The 17550-nt window shown below is 50.8% G+C and overlaps 2 protein-coding genes across 3 annotated transcripts in view; one reads left to right on the top strand and one right to left on the bottom strand.

Annotated features, from left to right (window-relative positions):
• HK1 (hexokinase 1) overlaps positions 1 to 1435 on the top strand; it is a 58748-nt gene extending 57313 nt beyond the window's left edge. For both annotated transcript variants that reach the window (XM_016133078.2, XM_016133077.2), the window contains exon 18: positions 1243 to 1435. In XM_016133078.2, coding sequence (XP_015988564.2) covers positions 1243 to 1387 — 145 coding nt within the window. In that variant the 3' untranslated portion in view covers positions 1388 to 1435. The remainder of the gene's footprint in view (positions 1 to 1242) is intronic.
• Positions 1436 to 4081: 2646 nt separating this feature from the next.
• Positions 4082 to 14882, bottom strand: TACR2 (tachykinin receptor 2). Its single transcript, XM_016133080.2, has 5 exons — positions 14390 to 14882; positions 10723 to 10917; positions 8433 to 8586; positions 6967 to 7163; positions 4082 to 4427 (listed from the first exon to the last, which is right to left on the bottom strand). The coding sequence occupies exons 1-5, from the start codon at positions 14779 to 14781 to the stop codon at positions 4211 to 4213; spliced, it is 1155 nt and encodes a 384-aa protein (XP_015988566.2). The 5' UTR covers positions 14782 to 14882; the 3' UTR covers positions 4082 to 4210.
• Between the last annotated feature and the right edge of the window lie 2668 nt (positions 14883 to 17550).

Raw genomic sequence — 17550 nt, 5'->3', positions numbered from 1 at the left:
GGGGAAGAGGGCTCATTGTCTTGTTTACCTGCTAAATCAGAGCTTGTCAAGAGACATGGCAGGCAGGAGCAGTTTTGGCCCTGGGCTGGTAGCAGGCAGAAGGGTGAGGAGTGACCTTTTTTTGGTCAAGTGTCCAACATCCCATGCTGGGGAGGCTATGTGGGCCCATCTTCTCTTTGATCCACTGCATGTCCCAAAGCTTGGCTCTTATGAATAGAGGGACCTTATTATTTATTTTCCAAAATCCAGGGTACTTTTACCAGTGAAGAGAGTGCTGTTAATAATTACACTGGGACCATTGCAGGTGAATCAGGCCATAATGTCACCCTACCTAAAAGCTACCTCACCCAATGCAGCATAGGCATTACCTGCTTACCTCATGGCCATGGCTTAGGATGAACCCATCTGTCTTGCTCCATCCCCACCTCTGTCTCTCCACCTTAATAGCTATCTTCTTCCGCATCTGAGGCAACACACAGGTGTGGTTTAGAGCTAGGTTTCGGAGCCATACACACTTGAATCGAATTCTGGCACCATCATCTAGAAGCTGTGCTCAGCTGCTTAATCTGCCAAACTTTAGCTTCCTCACAGGATAATATCCACTGGCCAGGCTATAAAGTATAAAGTGTGGGGCACTTCGTCATGTTCAACAAAGGCAGTCCACATCGCCTTTAAGAGTGCTATTGCCCCACGCATCCTCGGCCTGGACCTGTCTCATTTTCAGCACAAAATACAAAAACCTAGAGTCACCTCTCACTTAGAGATTATCTTTTACTGGAGGGCCTCCTGCTCTTGGCTTCAGGTGCTATAGATGGTGATGGGCTGGGGGTCTCGGAGGGCTGCAGCTGCGGATGCATGATGTTCATGTCATGTAATCTGCTGAACTGACTTGATGCTGGGCCAGCCTGGGCCCACCTCAGTGATCCACACCCAGGCCCTCACACCCTTGGTCTACAATCCCCTAGGAGCCCCAGGCTTTGAAGGTGGCTGTGTCTGAATGAGTTTTTCTTGCCCTGGCCCTTATAAGTTGTACAGAGTAATTTGCTTCTAGATTCTCGACTGAAAATTATGATAATAGGACTGGCTTTAAGTCCACTTTCCTCCCCACCACTCTAGCCCCCTCTCAACTCGTTTGCCTCCCTGATGTTATGTTGTGTTATGAGTCCTTTAGCATCTTCAGGTCGGTCCGGCATCTTTCCTCATCTTCCCCTACCTACCCTTCTCTTCTCTTGTCTTTTTTAGCTTCTCCAGAATCATGCACCAAACCGTGAAGGAACTGTCACCAAAATGTAATGTGTCCTTCCTCCTGTCGGAAGATGGTAGTGGCAAAGGGGCTGCCCTCATCACGGCAGTGGGCGTTCGGCTCCGAGAAGGAATGAGCAGCTAAGAGTCCTGGGCCCCCCGCCCGCTGCCCTTCCAGCACTAATTTCTCTTTTCAAGCGGCGACCCCCACCCTCCCCCTCTCCCATTCTTCCAGCGCGCTGTGCTGGGAGACACAGGCACCAGAGCCTGCCACTGCCACAGCAGGGAGGAAAACAAAAGCCAGCTAATGGCACATAACGTAGGGTACAAAATAGAGTGTGTGCTGTTGATAATATCTCTCACCTCCAGACCCCTCCGCACCTGCCCTGCCACTCTGCATGATTTGATTTCAACCTCGCCCTACATTCCCCACATGTGAAGTTTAGTGGCATCCATTTCTAATTTATGCATTTGTCCAACAGTTATTTATTGGCCTGAGATGAAAAGTCACACCATCCGACAGGCCTTACCGGCCTCTGCAGCCCATCCTTGGGGACATATACCCCGTGTGAAATGTATTATCACCAGCAGACACTGCCGGGGCTCCTCCCGGGGGTGCGTTCGCCGCTTGCTCCCGTCCCAGCACCCACTGCTGTCTGGCATCCTGCGGTTCCCGTCCGGGCGTGTCAGTGCCACTGGATTGTTTGTCTGTGGACCTGGCCATCGCCACATTGTGACTGTCTTGGCATTCTGTCTGTCTTGGGGGGGAGGTGGGCAGTCCTGGCAAAGTGTCTTGTCTCTTCATTCATGTAAAAGGAACCAACCAATAAGCAGTGCCCTCATTGGAATTTCCCATCGCTTCTGTGAGCCATGTCGTATGACCTAGTAAACTTTGTACCAATTCAAAAACCCGAGTGATGCTTAATGGTTGGGGGAGAGGGCTGGGAGGACATCTGTGGATGCGACGAAAACCAAACCCTGGGAATTTTTGTGGCCCCCTGAGTCGGGGGAGAGTTGAGGTGAAGATTGTGTTCTTCAGCCCCACAGCCTGCCTTTGTCATATGAGGACTTCTGTACTCTCCCTGTGGAGTGTCACAGAAGTAGCCTCTCCTCTTGTCTTCCAGCACCTGCCCGTGGGTTCCCTGCTCCAGCCCCAGGGTCCTGCCTGAGGAGAGGCTTCTGCAGCCCTCACCTCAGCACCTTTAAAGTAACAGGATGTCTTCTGTCCTCCAACAGCCTGGCCTCCTCACTTGTAGTTGGAACAAAGCAAAAATCAACTTGGCTTCCAGGGGTCGTTTGGGTTTAATGAGCGGACACTGCAACATCGGCCTCCCCCTGCCATCCCCAAGCAGATCCTGCCCTTCGGCGCCCTGTCAGCTCCAAGACAACGGGTGAAAGAGAGTCCCTGCCCAAACGCAGAGTCTTGCAGCAGCCCAGGGAAGCATGATCGTTGCACTCTTTTCCTCCCCCGTCTTAAATTAGCCCCTTCTGTAGGAAGCTGGCCCTCATCGGACCCTTGCATCCCTACCCGACCTCCAGGTTGCTGTTACACCATTTTGGACTCTCCCCCTGGCCTATCGGTAGATCCCATGTCAGTCCACATTACGGTCCCTTGTGATTGAGGTGCCGTGCAAGTCTCCCAAGCTGTGAGTACAGCTCTTGGTGGCTTCCCCCAGGACTGACTCCATGCTCACTTGGTTTGGTGAGACCAGAGTCCCTTTATTTGGCATTGCTGGTGCCTTTGGCACAGTGATCTTTGTGGAGAACACAGATAACAAACTCTCTCAATGTGCATTTACAGTGTTACATGGTTCTGGAGGGAACCTGGGGCATGAAGGGTGAGCCAGCAGGCAGGGAGAGGTGTGTCCTTGGGGTGGACTGGGCCAGGCCTGGAGCATCCTGGGAGCCAGGACAGTTGGTATTCTCTGCCTGCCACCTTCTTGCCATGGAAGTGAGGATGAGCGCCGTGTTGCTGATGTGCAGGAAGCATTTGTGTAAAACGGCTGGCATGGTAGCAATAAAAATCATGGCTGCTGTTTATCAAGTACTTACTCTACTCGGCCTGATGGTTTATAGGCATCACTTCTGTCATTCTCACAGCTTCCCTGTGAGGTGGTTTTGCCATTGTGAGAGGAAGAGGCCGAGGGTCAGAGTAACTTGCCTGAGGCAACACAGCCTTTCCTTTTTTTTTTTTTTTTTTTTTTCTTTTTTTCAATTTTTCAATCCCTTTGGCTCCTAACCACTGTCTACACTGGGCTGGATCTGTGTTCTTAGATGCCGAGTCATAGAAGCCCCAGAGTGACCCAGGTAGTGGGCTTTGCAAAATAAGAAGCTTCTTCCCTTGTGTCTTTAACCTGGAAACAAATCAGTGTCATTATTGGGTTGCTACCCACAGGTGTGTTTTGTTTGGTTTACCCAACATTTATAAAAATGTGAGCCAAATTTAGTGAGTCTAGAAGTCTCAGAAATTTGGATTTCTAGTTTCCCTTGGAAGATTTAGAATATCTGGCAACACTGGGCTCTGATTACCACATGGCAGCATTTGTCCAGAGCTGATTAGCTCCTGTCTCCTTTGGATACTTGTGCACTCCAGTTTGCCACAGTCCCCACTATTCCTTGTTAACCCAACAATGGAAGCCAGCTGCCTTTTATCATCACATTTGCAGTTTTTCTTTTACATTGGATCCAATTTACTCTATGTCCCAGGAAGGCGTCTGAGCTTGCAACTCCTGGATGAGGTCAGTGTTAGCTCACAGTGTTTTCTTTGACTCTTATTGGATCGCCTGAAGCACTGTCCTGAGAGGGAAGGCTGGGTCCTGTTAGAGTCAGCATCCCCAGTCCTGGCCCCATCTTGTTCTTCCATTGATGTGTTGAAGGATGAAGCATGGGCCAAACTTTCCGATCTGGTCCTCTCAACTGGCTACTTCTCAGAAGGTGCTGAGCCTCACCCTGCAGCAGACACAAAGCTTCAGGGTTCAGTAGGCACCCCATCTTGGGGGCCTCCAGCCTGCCCATTAATAGCCTCAGAGGGGACCACATCCCCATTCATGAATAAAGTCTCTTTAGTGTGACACCTGTTAACCCTTCTGGAGAGGGATGGATTATGAGTCAGCTCAATCATATCCTCTTCGGTTGGTGTGACCCATGGGCAGCAACGGAAAGCAATCCGGAATCCAGAGCGAAACCTGGGGGATGGAGGGTCACCTTGAGCAGGGGGCGAGAGAGACACTATTACAGGAGCTATTGTGTGGCTACCTCCACCTCCAGGAGCCTATCTTCCTGTCAGAGGAAAGTCACCACCTCAATCCTAAGAGCCTGCCATTGCCTCAGGGGCCCTGGAGAAGACACAGTCTTTAGTGGATTTGATTTTTGCAAACAGAAGTAATCTGGAGCAAGGTGGGTAATTAAGCTGAATTAGACTGTTATTAAAAACAGACAAAAAAATTAAGTACAGTTTTATAGAAACAACAGATTTTCTTGTTTGACTTGTTAATTGGCTTCTACAGAAATATCCAAAGAGGAGGCTTAAAAAATCGGGGCTTTGGCAATGTTGGGTGGAATAAGGAGACTCTCCTGAGGAGACTGCTTTAAAAGAAAATGTACACGTGGAACTACTAAGTTTTGGAACATTTGCTTAAAAAATAAACAACTCTCCCATGGCAGCACTGAGATGTAATTAGAAATAACAGGGAGTGGAGGAAATGGGTTGGCAGGGAGCATACACTGGCCTGTCAGAGAGGGGCAGAAATAAATGTGACAGCCAGGAGAGGGAAAGAACTGTACTGCCTGGCCCCAGGAGCCCCAGGCTTCTCTGTTCCAGGAGAGCAGGCCTGACCGTGGTTCCTTGCCTTGTAGCTCTATAAGATTCCACACTGTGGACCAACAAATGCCTTTATTATGGGAGCTTAGTGGCCTCTGCCCTCTCCACACCCATTCAGTGTGTCCCAGCCCGAAGTGCTCATCATCCTCTCCATCCTCCTCTCTCACAGTCGTCCCCATCTCAGTTCCTGACTACTGACAACTTTGTCTTTGTCCTTCCACTTGTTCAGACCAAGAACCCAGAAGTCATCCTCAACTTCCTTTTGCCTGCTACCTCCCTTCTATCAAATTCTATTGGCTCTACCTTAGCAACATCCAGACTGACCACTTCTCACCCCAACCTAAAACAACATCTCTTGCCTGGATTACTATTAACAGCCTAAACATGTCCCTGCTTCTCCCCTTGCCTCACTGTGGTCCATTTCCAGAATGATTTTTTCAAAAGCGAAGTCAGAGGATGTGTATCCCTGGCTCAGAGCCCCCAGGGCTCCCTATGTCAAGAGTGCCAACCTGAGTCCCTTCCTTGACCCCAAGGCCTTTGCCTGGGCTGTTCCCTCTGCCTGGAACTCTTTCCCAAGCAGGGCCCACTCAATCCTCAAGTCTTTACTCAAAAGACCCCTCAATAAGACCTTTCCTGACCATCCTGTAAAATTGCACCCCCAGTGCCCACTACTTCTCCCAGTCCTTCCTGTCCTCTCTCACCCAGCTCTTGTTTTTGCTTTTTTCCATGGGACGTACAACCTAACATACTATGCTATTCAGGTACTATATTTGCTTATTGCCTGTCCTCCTCACTAGAATGTCAGCTCCTGGAGGGAAGGAGCATTGTCCTGTTCACTGGTGCCTCTCAAGTGCCTGGAACAGTGCTGGGCACACACAGCCACTTGGTGAACATTTTTTCAAAGAAGATTCCTGCCAGGAGCATCAGCCCCACTTTAGAGTTAGCGTCACAAATATTGAATGATTCAGGAGTTATTTCAGAAAACTGTAGAGCCCTGGGGTGGTGTTCGGTCTCACAGGGACTGTGTCCTTGAGTAGCAGTAGCGTGACAGACACTGGGGGCTGGGGGCCCCTTCCTCATGTATCAGTTCCTGTCGCCAAGTTCTCACTACAAGCTGCATGCAAGAGAAATGTGTGTGGGGGATAAGATTACGAGCCTTGGAGAAACAGGAATGCTGACCCCACTGCTTGCTGGATGAATTTAGAAGAGTCTTCCTTTCTGAGGCTCAGTTTCCTCGTCTGTAAAATAGAGATAACCTCTCCCTCTGTCTACTATTAACTTACCTCACAGGAGACAATGGAAGTAAATACTCAAAAAAAATTATAGTTTTCTCACTTCCCCCGGGGCAGGAAATATACTGTGATCTTCCCAGGGAGCAGACAGCTTCCCCTCCAGGCTTGGCCCTGGGTCTCCAACTGAGTGGTTTGCACTGCTGGGGTTGGTGCTATTCCCCTGGCCCAAGGAAAGTCCTTTCTTCTTCATTTCAAGAAGCTCTTAAAAATGTCAGGACAGAGAAAGTCACTCCCTCCTTTACCTGGTTCCTTCCTTCCTCCACTCTGTCCTTCTGCCTCTCTCTAACTCTCCCCCTCCCTCCATTTCTCTCTTCCTTCTCTCTTCTCCTTGTCCTAGATGTAGCCCCCAGGAGAGAGAGCAGGAGCAGATGGATGATGTAAACTATGGCCTGGGCGGTGGGGCAAGGCTTTGGGGAAGACGTGGGGCGCTAGTGAGGCTCCTGGAACTCACTAGAGAGAGCACTGTGCTCTGGCTCATTGTGAGGATGGCAACCTCATGTGGGGGCAGGGGACACAAGGGACAGGCTCAGGCTGCATGCACTAGGGAGCCCAGATGGGACCAGATCTTGAGGCCCTGATGGCTGAGAAGAGGAGGCTGGGATGAGGGCTCACCTGCGGTTGAGGCAGCAATAGATGATGGGATTGTACATGGTGGAGCTCATGGCCAGCCAGAAGAGTGCCAGGTATACCTGCTGGATGAACTTGTGACAGTAGATGTCCTCTTGGAAGCTGCCCAGGATGAAGTAGAGATGGTAGGGCAGCCAGCAGATGGCAAATGTCACCACCACGAGCACCATGGTCTTCACGAACTGGTCCGGGAAAGGCTCAGGTGAGGACTAAAGCCTGGAAACCCCAAGCCTCAATCCTCCCAGAGTGGGGCAGGCTGCCCCTCTTGGAGCCTGGCAAGCCCTTGACAGGCAGGTCCTGTCTATCTCTATGGCCTCAGTCTCCAGGAGGATCTGCTGCTCAGACACTCCTGGGTCCTCCAACCTGGGGCTTTTCCTCAGTCTGGTCCCTCTGCCCACATTGCTGTTCTTCCTCTGAAGTCCTCATTCCTCAAAGCCCAACTCAATGGCCACCTCCTCTAAAAGGCATCCTGGATCCTTTCACTCAGGGCAACGCCTCTCCCTGGAGAGTGGATGAATGCTTGCTACTAACCCCATCCTTCCAGGAGCCCATATGCCAGCTATGGGTTCCCAGGCCCCCCTCTCCCTGGGATCTGTGTCTGCCACAGCCCTTCTGTCGTAGTGGGTCTCCAACCTGGGACTGTAGCCTTTGCCCAGGGCTCAGCTCTCTGATCTTTCCCACCTCATGGTTGTTTGCTGCAGCTGCCCTTGAGCAGGGCCGAGTACCTCATGAGAGATGGAGGACAAGCCAGGCCTGGCAAACAGAGACCAGCTGTCCATGAGGAGGGTCACCCAGATGGTGTTCTATATCCGACACTCTCCCTGAATAATGCCAAATGGTAGATGAGAAGCTGAGACTTTGACCTGATTAACCCTGCTCACCTAACAGGAAGTGGGCGCAACAAAGATAAACTTTGGGACAGAGCAGTGGAAGTCTGGAGCATAGGAAACACTGTATCAGGACCCTTAGGGGCCCAGAATGGCTGGCAGGGAGGAGGGGAAACATTTCGCTTCTGTTGGAAATTGCAGACGATGTAGCTGGACTACAATTCAGTCTTCATGAACTCTGAGGTCTGCTGTTTCAGCATTTGAGAATCCTCCCGTTAATCTATCAAGGGGACATCCCGTAGTTCTGTGGGACTTCTTAAATCCAACATTCTAATTACTCGAAAAGCCTAAGATTTTAAGGTTTTATCATTCTTAGATTTTTGGAGATATTTGAAATTCTGTGGGGATTTAGGACTCCCCGATTATCCTAACACTCTGGGAAGCTCCTTTAACTTTACATTCGGCAAGTCGGCCTGCGGGGAAAGAACGAATTCAGGCTCTGGCCAGGAACTTGGGACCCGGGCAGTTTACCTTGCGGATCCTGTGCTCTGCGGCGCCCCCTTGAGGGCTCCAGAGGCCGCGCCCCGCCCGCCCCGCTCGCCCCGCCCCGCCCCGGGCGCCCACCTTCTTCTTGGCCTGCAGGTAGTGTATGTTGGCACCGTGCGCTTGGTACTCGGGGACCGCGCGTCTCCAGAGCGTGAGGCCGATGATGGTGTAAGCGACGAACATCACCATGAGAGGAAGGAAGTAGATGAGGGCGATCACTGCGAGGTGGTACCTGCAGGGAGAGCCGAGGGCCTGGGCAATTGCGGTCAGGGGGCGACTCCCGCATCCGCCAGCGCTCAGTCCCCGGGACCGCGCGGATATCTCCGAGCTGCCCCTGAGTCGCCGCTGGAGGGCCACCTTGGGCTGCCTCCCGAGGGCTTGGTTTGATTTAAAGAAAATAAAGGCAACATTAGCTAGCACATGTGTCCAAAGAGGGCTTTTCCTGTTGTAAAAGGGACACCAGCGTTAACTCTTCGTTCTTCCAGATCATAGACAAGTACCAAAAAAGAAAATAAATGGGAACGAAAAAGTTAACTAATACATTTGTTTAAAATTTAATTAAGCATAAAGAGGAAGTAAAATTACTTAGCCACCCCCACCAATATTAACAGTTCGGGACATTTTCTTCCAGAATCGTATGTGTGTACGTACATGTGTTACCTGAATTAGGGCTGGGACTCATCCCCAGAGAGCTGATGCTTGGTACCCTAAATTCTTAATGGTCCGGGTCTCAAGAAGAGGACGTATTAAGGTGGAGAAACACCGCCCCGCAGTGGCCAATCACGAAATATTCTACTGTTCACCCTTCCCTGAGCCAGAAACCGGAGCGCTTCCCTACGCTACACCATCCTGGAGCAGTTAGTCCTTCTGAGAAGGTGGAGTACAAGTTAGGGGCAGAGACCCCAGGTAGGGTCTGCCCTCGAAACTTATTAGTCACCAGGGAACAGTATTACTCAGAATGGCGCCTTCCCCAGCACCGAGGACCACAGCGCCGCCCTCTTCTGGCCAGTGCTGAAGAAAGATGGAGTCCAGGTAGGGGAGGGTGTTTAGCCCAGGAGTGTTAAAGGATGCGGGGGTGGGGGCTGTGTTGCCATGGTGACCTGGCAGCTCTCAGCTCAGAACTTGCATATCCTCATGCTTGGGGAAAACAGGATTTTTTTTTTTTTTTTTTTTTAACTAAATCGTCAGTCTCCGTGTTTTTTTCCCTTTGTCCCTTATTTAAACTAACACATACCGGGGCGCGGGTTCTATGACAGACATAGTGCTAAGGGCTTCACGTACGTTTTCTCATGTATGCTCACAACCCTTGAACAAGGTTCTTTTATTAATCACATTTAAGAGAACAGGAGCCAAAAGGTGAGAGGTTAAGTGACTACGAAGGGTCTCCCATCCAGCAGGGGGCAGGGCAGGCCTCCGCCCTAACTACTGACTCCAAAACCTCCACTGATTCTTTATTCTCTAGTAACCAACTATGCCATACTTGGGGATCCAAAAGCCATGCCTTGAGAGCTAGGCAAATTGAGGCCCAGAAAAGGAAAAGAATGACCGAGTCACAGCGGCTGGTCCACGCCTGAGTTCTATTCCCCTCCCCGCCTCCATCCCCTCCACCCACCCCCAGCCCAGGATGCTCACTCACCTCAGCGGGAGGCAGGCACCAGGCATCCTCCTGAAACATCCCAGGCACTATCACTTGCCCTTTCTCTCTACCTCAATACCTTGATCTTTTGTGGCCTGAGATTTACAGTGCTCTTCCCAAAACACACACCTACACACACATTTCCGAACACATTCGTGTGCACACACAGACGTCCTGCATACTTACACACATACCTACACACACATGTGCACACACAGACATAAGCGGGTGCAGGGTGCTTGCACATGTAGCATCACATGCACATGTGCATGCACACATAGTTTCCTTTAAGGACGCACACATCCTGATTTAAAGCAGCAGAGTCTGGTGGAGTTTGGGCTCTGAAGCACTACTGACTGCATTTAACTCCTTGCTTCACCACTTACTATCTCTGTGGTCTTGGGCACATTACTTAGTTTTTTAGTGCCTCAGTTTCCTCATCTGAAAAATGAGAATAATAATAATACATAGCCCATATTGCTAGAAGAATTAAAGTTCATATATGTAAAGTGCTTAGAACATCTAGTAAGTGTTACTTTTGGTATATATGTGGACTCACGTAATCCCAAGTATACTCACAGACACACGTGCACAGCCACATGCATACACTACACATATGTATATGTATGCATGTGCAAGCATGCACACAGAGCAGACATGTTCTTGGGTATGTATGTATACCCCACCCCCACCCCCTACACACACACGCTCCCCCAACCCTCCAGGCCTTACAAAAGAAGCATCTTGCCACCGTTGTCTTCGGGCCAGGCCACCATGCACTTGGTGGCTCCTTGGTCCATGATGATGGTAGAGTAGAAGCACTGGGGGAAGGCGAGAGCCAGGGCCACCAGCCAGATGCCAGCAATAACTGCTCTGGTGCCGGGGGCTGAAAGCCGTGGCTGGAAGGGATAGACGATGGCTATGTACCTGTAAGCAGAGGGTGCCCTCCTGTCAGAGCAGCCCCCACCCCTGCTCCCCCTCTATGGGACCACACCCTCTAGCCCCATTTCCCACACTGCTGCTATGACCTGCAGAGAGCTACCTGGGCTGGTGACTCTCCCACGGCCACATGGCATACTAGGACCCTAAACTCCAGCTCAGGCCCCCACCACACTGCCTGTCCCTGAGCATAGACATACTCTCACATGACCACGAGAGAGCGGTATGGCCACACTGGAAGTCCATCTCTGGACATTTGAAACAACCCTGCCGAGCCTCTCAGCCCTCGGCCCGTCCTTTATCTTGTTCAGAAACCTTAGCAGAGCTCGACAGTTTCTTGGACAAAGCCCAGAGCAGTGCTGCACCAGCAATCTGCAACGACGGAACACTCCATATATGCACTGTCCTATTCGGTAGCCACTAACCATATGTGGCCAATATGACTGAGGAGCTGAAATTTAAATTTTAATTAATTAGAACATAAATAAGCACATATGGCTGTGGCTACATTATCAGACAGTGCGGGCCCAAACCTTTAAGTGTGGCATTCAATGCCCTCCGCACATGGCCAGTGCCCTTTCCAGCCTCCTGTGTCGCTGCTTCCTGCACGTTCCCTAGCGCACTCTGGTCGTGAGACAGCCCTGTGTGTGCGACGCTCTGTGGGTATAATACACAGAATTGCAAAGACAATCATACTGAAATATCGCTATTAAAATAAAATAAGTTTGGGACATAGTAATATACCCAACTTCTTTATCGGCCTGCTAAACATGATCTATCGGCAGGTCTGGAAACTATGGTAATTTTGAAGTAGTGACGCTTGTAAGTGATACTCTGATATTTCTGTACAACAGCAGTGTCTGTGATTTCTACTGGTGACGGTCCCAGGCACTGCCGGGGTCCCAACAAATTGTGGCGTGCTGCCTATATTCATAATTGTGATTCCCCTCACAAGTTCATGACCCTCATATTTCTGCCCATAGCCCATGGTCACAGGTTGTGCATGTCTGGACTAGATGATTGTTGACCCTTCCCCTCCCCACCCTGTGACACTGACCTTCTCCCATGACCATGGCTGGGCCCTGGGCCAGCTCTATCCCTCAACAGCCTGGATCTGGGCCTAGTGCCTCAGCAGGACGAGAGGAGTGGGCCATTTTCCTCAAGGTTCTCAAGCACCTTGCACCCCTATAGATGATACAGGTGACCAGAGGGTCAACTTGGCGACTTAAGTGCCCTTACTGACCTAGGAGCTGGGGTGGGAAAGGAGAGCTTTTCTTCCTATTCTATTAGTAGAGGGGCAGGCCCGGAACTTTGGATTCTAAGTGATCTGGATTTGAATCCTGACCATACCACTTTTCAGCTGTAGGGACTTGAACAAACAACCTTGGGTTTCGTTTCCTCCTCCGTGAAGTGGGGTGATAGTAACTTGTGCCATTAGCGTCATCGTGAAAAGGAAATAAAATGATTTAGAAGTGCCTGCAGGCAGCAGGGGCTCAAGACGTGAGAGCGTGGCTATTCCTATTTATCTATTTTCTTAAATTTACTAAAAATGGCTTTGGTCCTAGCTGACCCCTGGGTCCTCCTCCCTGGGGTTAATCTGAACCTTGGGACAAGGCCAGGACAGCAGAATGCGGCTTCACATTTCATTTAGCTCTTTCCCTGAGCAGGGAAGTTCATGTCTTGAGGTCTTGGGCATTAAGTGAAGAGCTGCTCTGTGCTGGAGCATTTCCACCCTGTCTCGGTGGAGAGTGGATGAAGCACATCGGGCATGCTCTTGCCACAAGTCCGGTTGTCACTGTGCCTTCTGCCTAGAACCTTCTTTCCCCAGAGCCCAGGGGGCTCACTCTCTCACCTGCTTCCTGTCTTTGCTCAAATCCCACCCTCACGATACAGCTGATCCTGACGCCCTGTCAAACGCTACAACCTGCCCTTTCCCCCAAAACACACACCACAGCACCTTGGATCCCCTTTCCCTTTCTTAGTATTTTCTCATAGCTCTCATGACCTCAAAATACAACATATAATTGATTTATGCAAGTGTTTATTGTTTAGATCCTCACCAGGACAGGCATCTTTATCTGTTTTTCCCTCAATGCCCAGAATACTACCTGCACATAGTAGGCACTGAGCACATGAATGAATGAAGAAATGATGCATAAGTCTCCACTGTTACCACCCTGACCTGAGCCACCATCCTCTCTTACCTGGGTTACTATTCAGCAGCCTCCTGCCTGCTCCCCTGGCCGCCACCCTCCCCTCTGCAGTCCATTCCTCCATCCCTGCCCCCTATAAAAAAAAAGATTTTATGAGGCCATGGTTTCAGGACTATTTGTGTATATTCCCCAGTGCCTGAAACAGAGGAAGCGCTCTGTTTGTTGAGTGAAGAAAAAGAAAATCTTAGTGAGACTTTCAGAAATAACTAGAGGATATTAAGGAGCTTTTGGTGGTTGTGATGGTGTGTGTGCGTGTGTGTGTGTGGGGGGGGGGGTTCTAGGCACTTGCCCCTGCCCCTGACTTGCTGGTTGACCTCATATGATCTCGCCCATCTCTCTAGCCTCAGTTTCCCTGGGTGCAAAACTAGAAGATTAGTCTTGATGAATTATTTTCAAACTTTCTTTTCATTTTGAATTCGTAGAAATACATTTCTCAAATGAAATCTTCGGGGAAACTCTACAGAAAATCAGTCATGAGCAGAGACGTCGGCTGCTGTGGGTCAAAGATGGCTGGGGCGGTTAGGTTGGGATGGAGATTGTAGGGAGATGGTAGTAGGGGACCTCTCCTCATCAAACCATCCTGACAAGTTTCTGTGTCTCCATGGGTTCCAGGCCCTCGCCCCACCACCCACACACACCTGGTCTCTTTACTGTCCCTTTCCGTGTGTGTGTCCATCTCAGCCACAGCCCCTACACAGTCACCTCCCCCTGTCCACACTAAGCCTCGCCTGCCCCGACTAGCTTTGAAAGGACTCCAGAGCTACCCACCAGTCACTCTTTCAACATAAGACACAGTCTGCAGCCCCTGAGAGCAGTATCAGGAAAATATTGGCCCCTTTGTAATTATATGGTAACTGTGCACGATATTAATTTTCCCTTCATACAGCCTGTCTAGGAATAGGAAAAACATATAAGCAATTTCCTTGTAGTAAAAGAAAGACAACACAGCAAAGATCAACTTCAGAAAACAATATTCTAGCGGGTCCCTAAAACATTGCCACTCTTCCTCTACCACCTTGATCAACCATTTGATGCAAAGTTCTTTCTGTCTCTAACCTTAACCTTACCTGGTTTGGTTCCACAGTCCTCTGCTTTCCAGATGCATAGTTTTGGGTCATGATCAGGCTGGGAGGAAATTCCCTGGGTTCTGCCCTTAACTTGTGTGTGACCGTGGGCAAGTTACCAGCCCTGCCTGAGCCCCAGCAAAGTGAGCCTGCTCCCCCCAGTTTCTCCCTGCCCCCTCTTGCCTGTCGGCGGCGATGGCGGTCATGGAGTAGATACTGACGAACATGACTGTAACAGGGAAGAGGTTCTGGAAGTGGCAAAAGGCACGGCCAAAGTACCAGATGTTGTGGCTGGCATAGACAAAGTTGAAGACGGCGTTGAAGGCAGCCATGCAGAGGTCGGCCAGGGCCAGGTTGACGATGAAGTAATTGGTGACCGTGCGCATCCTCCGATGGGCCAGGATGATCCAGATGACCGTGGCGTTGCCTGTCACAGCCACCAGCACGAGGGTTAGGTAGGCTGCAGCCCACAGCGCGAGCTGCCAGCTGGGCATGGAGAAGGCCGTGATGCCTGTGGTGTTGCTCCCAAGGTCAGAGGAGACGTTGGCATCAGTCACAATGGTACAGCCCCCCATGGCTGTCTCCGGGTCTTTCTTGATCAAGCGGTCTGGCTCCTCAGCTCCTTTTGGGCCTTGGTGCCCTACCCGGATATGCTGTAGAAGAGAAATCCTCTGGGACGTGAGTCTGTGAGGGAGTCAGGAGTAGGTGCAAAGCCAGCCACGTTAGGGGAGTTGGGGGTCATTCCCAGGTCTCAAGCAGAGATGAGTGAGGCTGAACAGAGTGGAATCCGGAGCCACCGGCATCTCAGATTCCCATGTCCCGGCCAGACTTCTCCAATGCCACGTGGAAATCTAGAATCCAAGACACAGTTTTAGAGCAGGAGACATCCTTGAAAACCTTCAGTCAAACCCCTTCACTGCAGACGTGGAAATGCAAATTCTAAGAGGGGATGTGACCGGCCCAGGTCACTCAGTAATTTGGTGACAAGCCTGGATTCAAACCTGGGTTCCTCCTGTTCCTATTCAGGAAACGCTGTGGATCAGGTGAGCACGCAGCAGCCGTCTTCCATTCCATGGGTCAGCGGGTCAGCGGCGCAGCCGGCTGTCTCTCCTGGCTTCGGGGTGCGGACTGGGCTGCCAGCACTCCGAGCCTCTGCCTTCCCCGCTGCTCTCTTATGTGGGGCGGGCGAGGGCCTTGGCAGGGCTGCTTTCTGCTCATGAAATGGGGCTTTGGCTCCCGCCCCTCGTCCCACCCCTGCTTGGATAGCCCAGCCTCATCTCTTGAGGGAAGATTTAGGACTGATTGCCAGGCAGGGAGAGACCCAGGGGAAACAGGGGTGGCAGGGGTAGGGGCGGGTATGGTGGGATGTTTACATTCAGCCAGGGCCAGGAGTTGATGAGATACTGTAAGCACTTAACTCTTGTTTATATCAATTACCTTATTGGTTTTGTTACACGTCATTTTGCTTAAAGTCACAGAACCTATTGATGATGTTAAGTGAAGACTTACTGTATTGTGAATTTTAAATGAGATAATGTATGTATAAGCTATTTAGCATAGAAGCTGGTCCGCAGGAAGCCTCTCCGCCCTCCTCTCCCTTCCCCTCCTCTCCCCCGCCCTCCCCCAGAATGCTCAGGGCTCTGCAGGAGGGAGAAGACAGAAGTCAAAGCATTTCTAGCTAGTTCTCAGGTGATGCAGATACTGCTGGTCCAGGCACCTCACTTTGAGAACTGCTCTCATAAGACAAGGACAGGGCTTGCTGTCTTTTCTGTGCCCACAGGAATCTGCTCTTGGTCATCGACTGGGTGCCTGTGTGTCAGACACTGAGTGACTGTATGTGTGTGGCTGATGTTTGTAAGCTGGTACAGTTGTGTACCTGTGCACACCTGTGTGTGTACAGAACTTGAAGGCAGGGCAGAGTGTGTCCCTCATTAAAGCAGAAGATGGCTCTCATTCACCAGCACTGGTGGCCTTGCTATGCTAAGTGTGTGGTTGGTCTCCTGTGTCTTGGGGAGGGTCTGTTTCCTAGGCCCCTACCTCTCCCATGAGTGTGATTTGTGGGGGTTCTCAGAACTCCCACCCTCCCAGAGTCAGCTCCACATACAACTTGCTCCAGTCCTGGCCAGGCCATGAGACAGAGGCCTGTTCCCTCTCTGAAACAAGCCGTGAGCCTCTGTTTGGACGTCTGTCCCTTGCTGAAGAGTCTGCCTTTGATTCCTTTTGGCAGCAGCGGCAGCAGCAGCCACTCAACTTTGGGCCTTGTTTCTGTCTCCTGCTCCATTGGCCAGGGTTCAGAGGTAGAATGTGTAGAAATAAGGATGTAAACACAAGACGACCTTCTCTCTTTGCTGTTCTGCCTTCTGCTCCCAGGCAGCTGGAATTTGTTGAGCTTCAGGTGCAAAGAGTGCAGGGCTGGGACACCTGAGAATGTGTCACCAGGCACAGAAGCCCAGAATACTACAAATCCCGCCCCCTCCCCACACCCCATCATCCTGCCACCTCCATGGTACATGTAATGGGGATTCTATTTTGAAGCTATTAAACCTATGTTTTTATTTCCCCTTTAAATCATGTGTTCTTGTAGCTTTCCAACTATATGCGCTTGTAGCTTCGTTGAAAGTGAGGGTGGGGCCACCGTGGACCAAAGGATTACCAATCAGCCTTGCTACTCAGGACTGACCTGCTGAGTCCATCACTAGACACAATGGTCTTGAAGGCTGGTCTTTGTTAAAAGAGAAAAAAAATCTGAATTCCTTTACTTCCTATGGACACCTGAAGACTCTGGTTTTCTCATCGAGGTTTGGGAAGCAGAGGGAGAAAGGCCGGCTGTTGGCTCTGGCTGGGATTGGCTGAGCTGATGGCATGCAGGTTGGGTGCCTCTAGGAAGCAACTCTGACTCAGAGTACATGGTGCAGGGATGAACGCCTGAGGAGGGCAGGAGGGAGCTGAGCTGTGGTGCAGTAGACAGCAGCCTTGGACAACCCTATTGGCTGCTCTGGACCGGAATGGCCCTTTAGAGTTGTCCTGTGTTGGACAAAGGTGGCCCGACCTTTACACTTCCACTGCGATCACTGAGTGTAGGTTGCCCCAAGAAGGGGTGTGATCTTGCACAAGGCAGCTCTCTGCAGTTGAGACAATGGTTGAAGTGGCGATGGCCGAGAGCACTCCCAGCATCTTGTAGGGGGTCTGGAAAGCACAGGACGGCATCCATCATGGCAGCACAGCAGCCTCCACGTCATGTGGGCCATGAGCTCTCCAGTGCTCCTCTAGGCTGGAGGGTTGACTATTAGAGTCAGAAGAAGCATTGTTTTGTTTCGTTTTCCAGGGAATTGTGAGGGGGAGAA

This window comes from Rousettus aegyptiacus, unplaced genomic scaffold, assembly GCF_014176215.1.
Source record: "Rousettus aegyptiacus isolate mRouAeg1 unplaced genomic scaffold, mRouAeg1.p scaffold_m13_p_6, whole genome shotgun sequence".
In the NCBI taxonomy this organism is placed as follows: Eukaryota; Metazoa; Chordata; class Mammalia; order Chiroptera; family Pteropodidae; genus Rousettus; species Rousettus aegyptiacus.
Note: the sequence above shows the minus strand (reverse complement) of the source record. Positions and strands in the feature narration are given on the sequence as shown.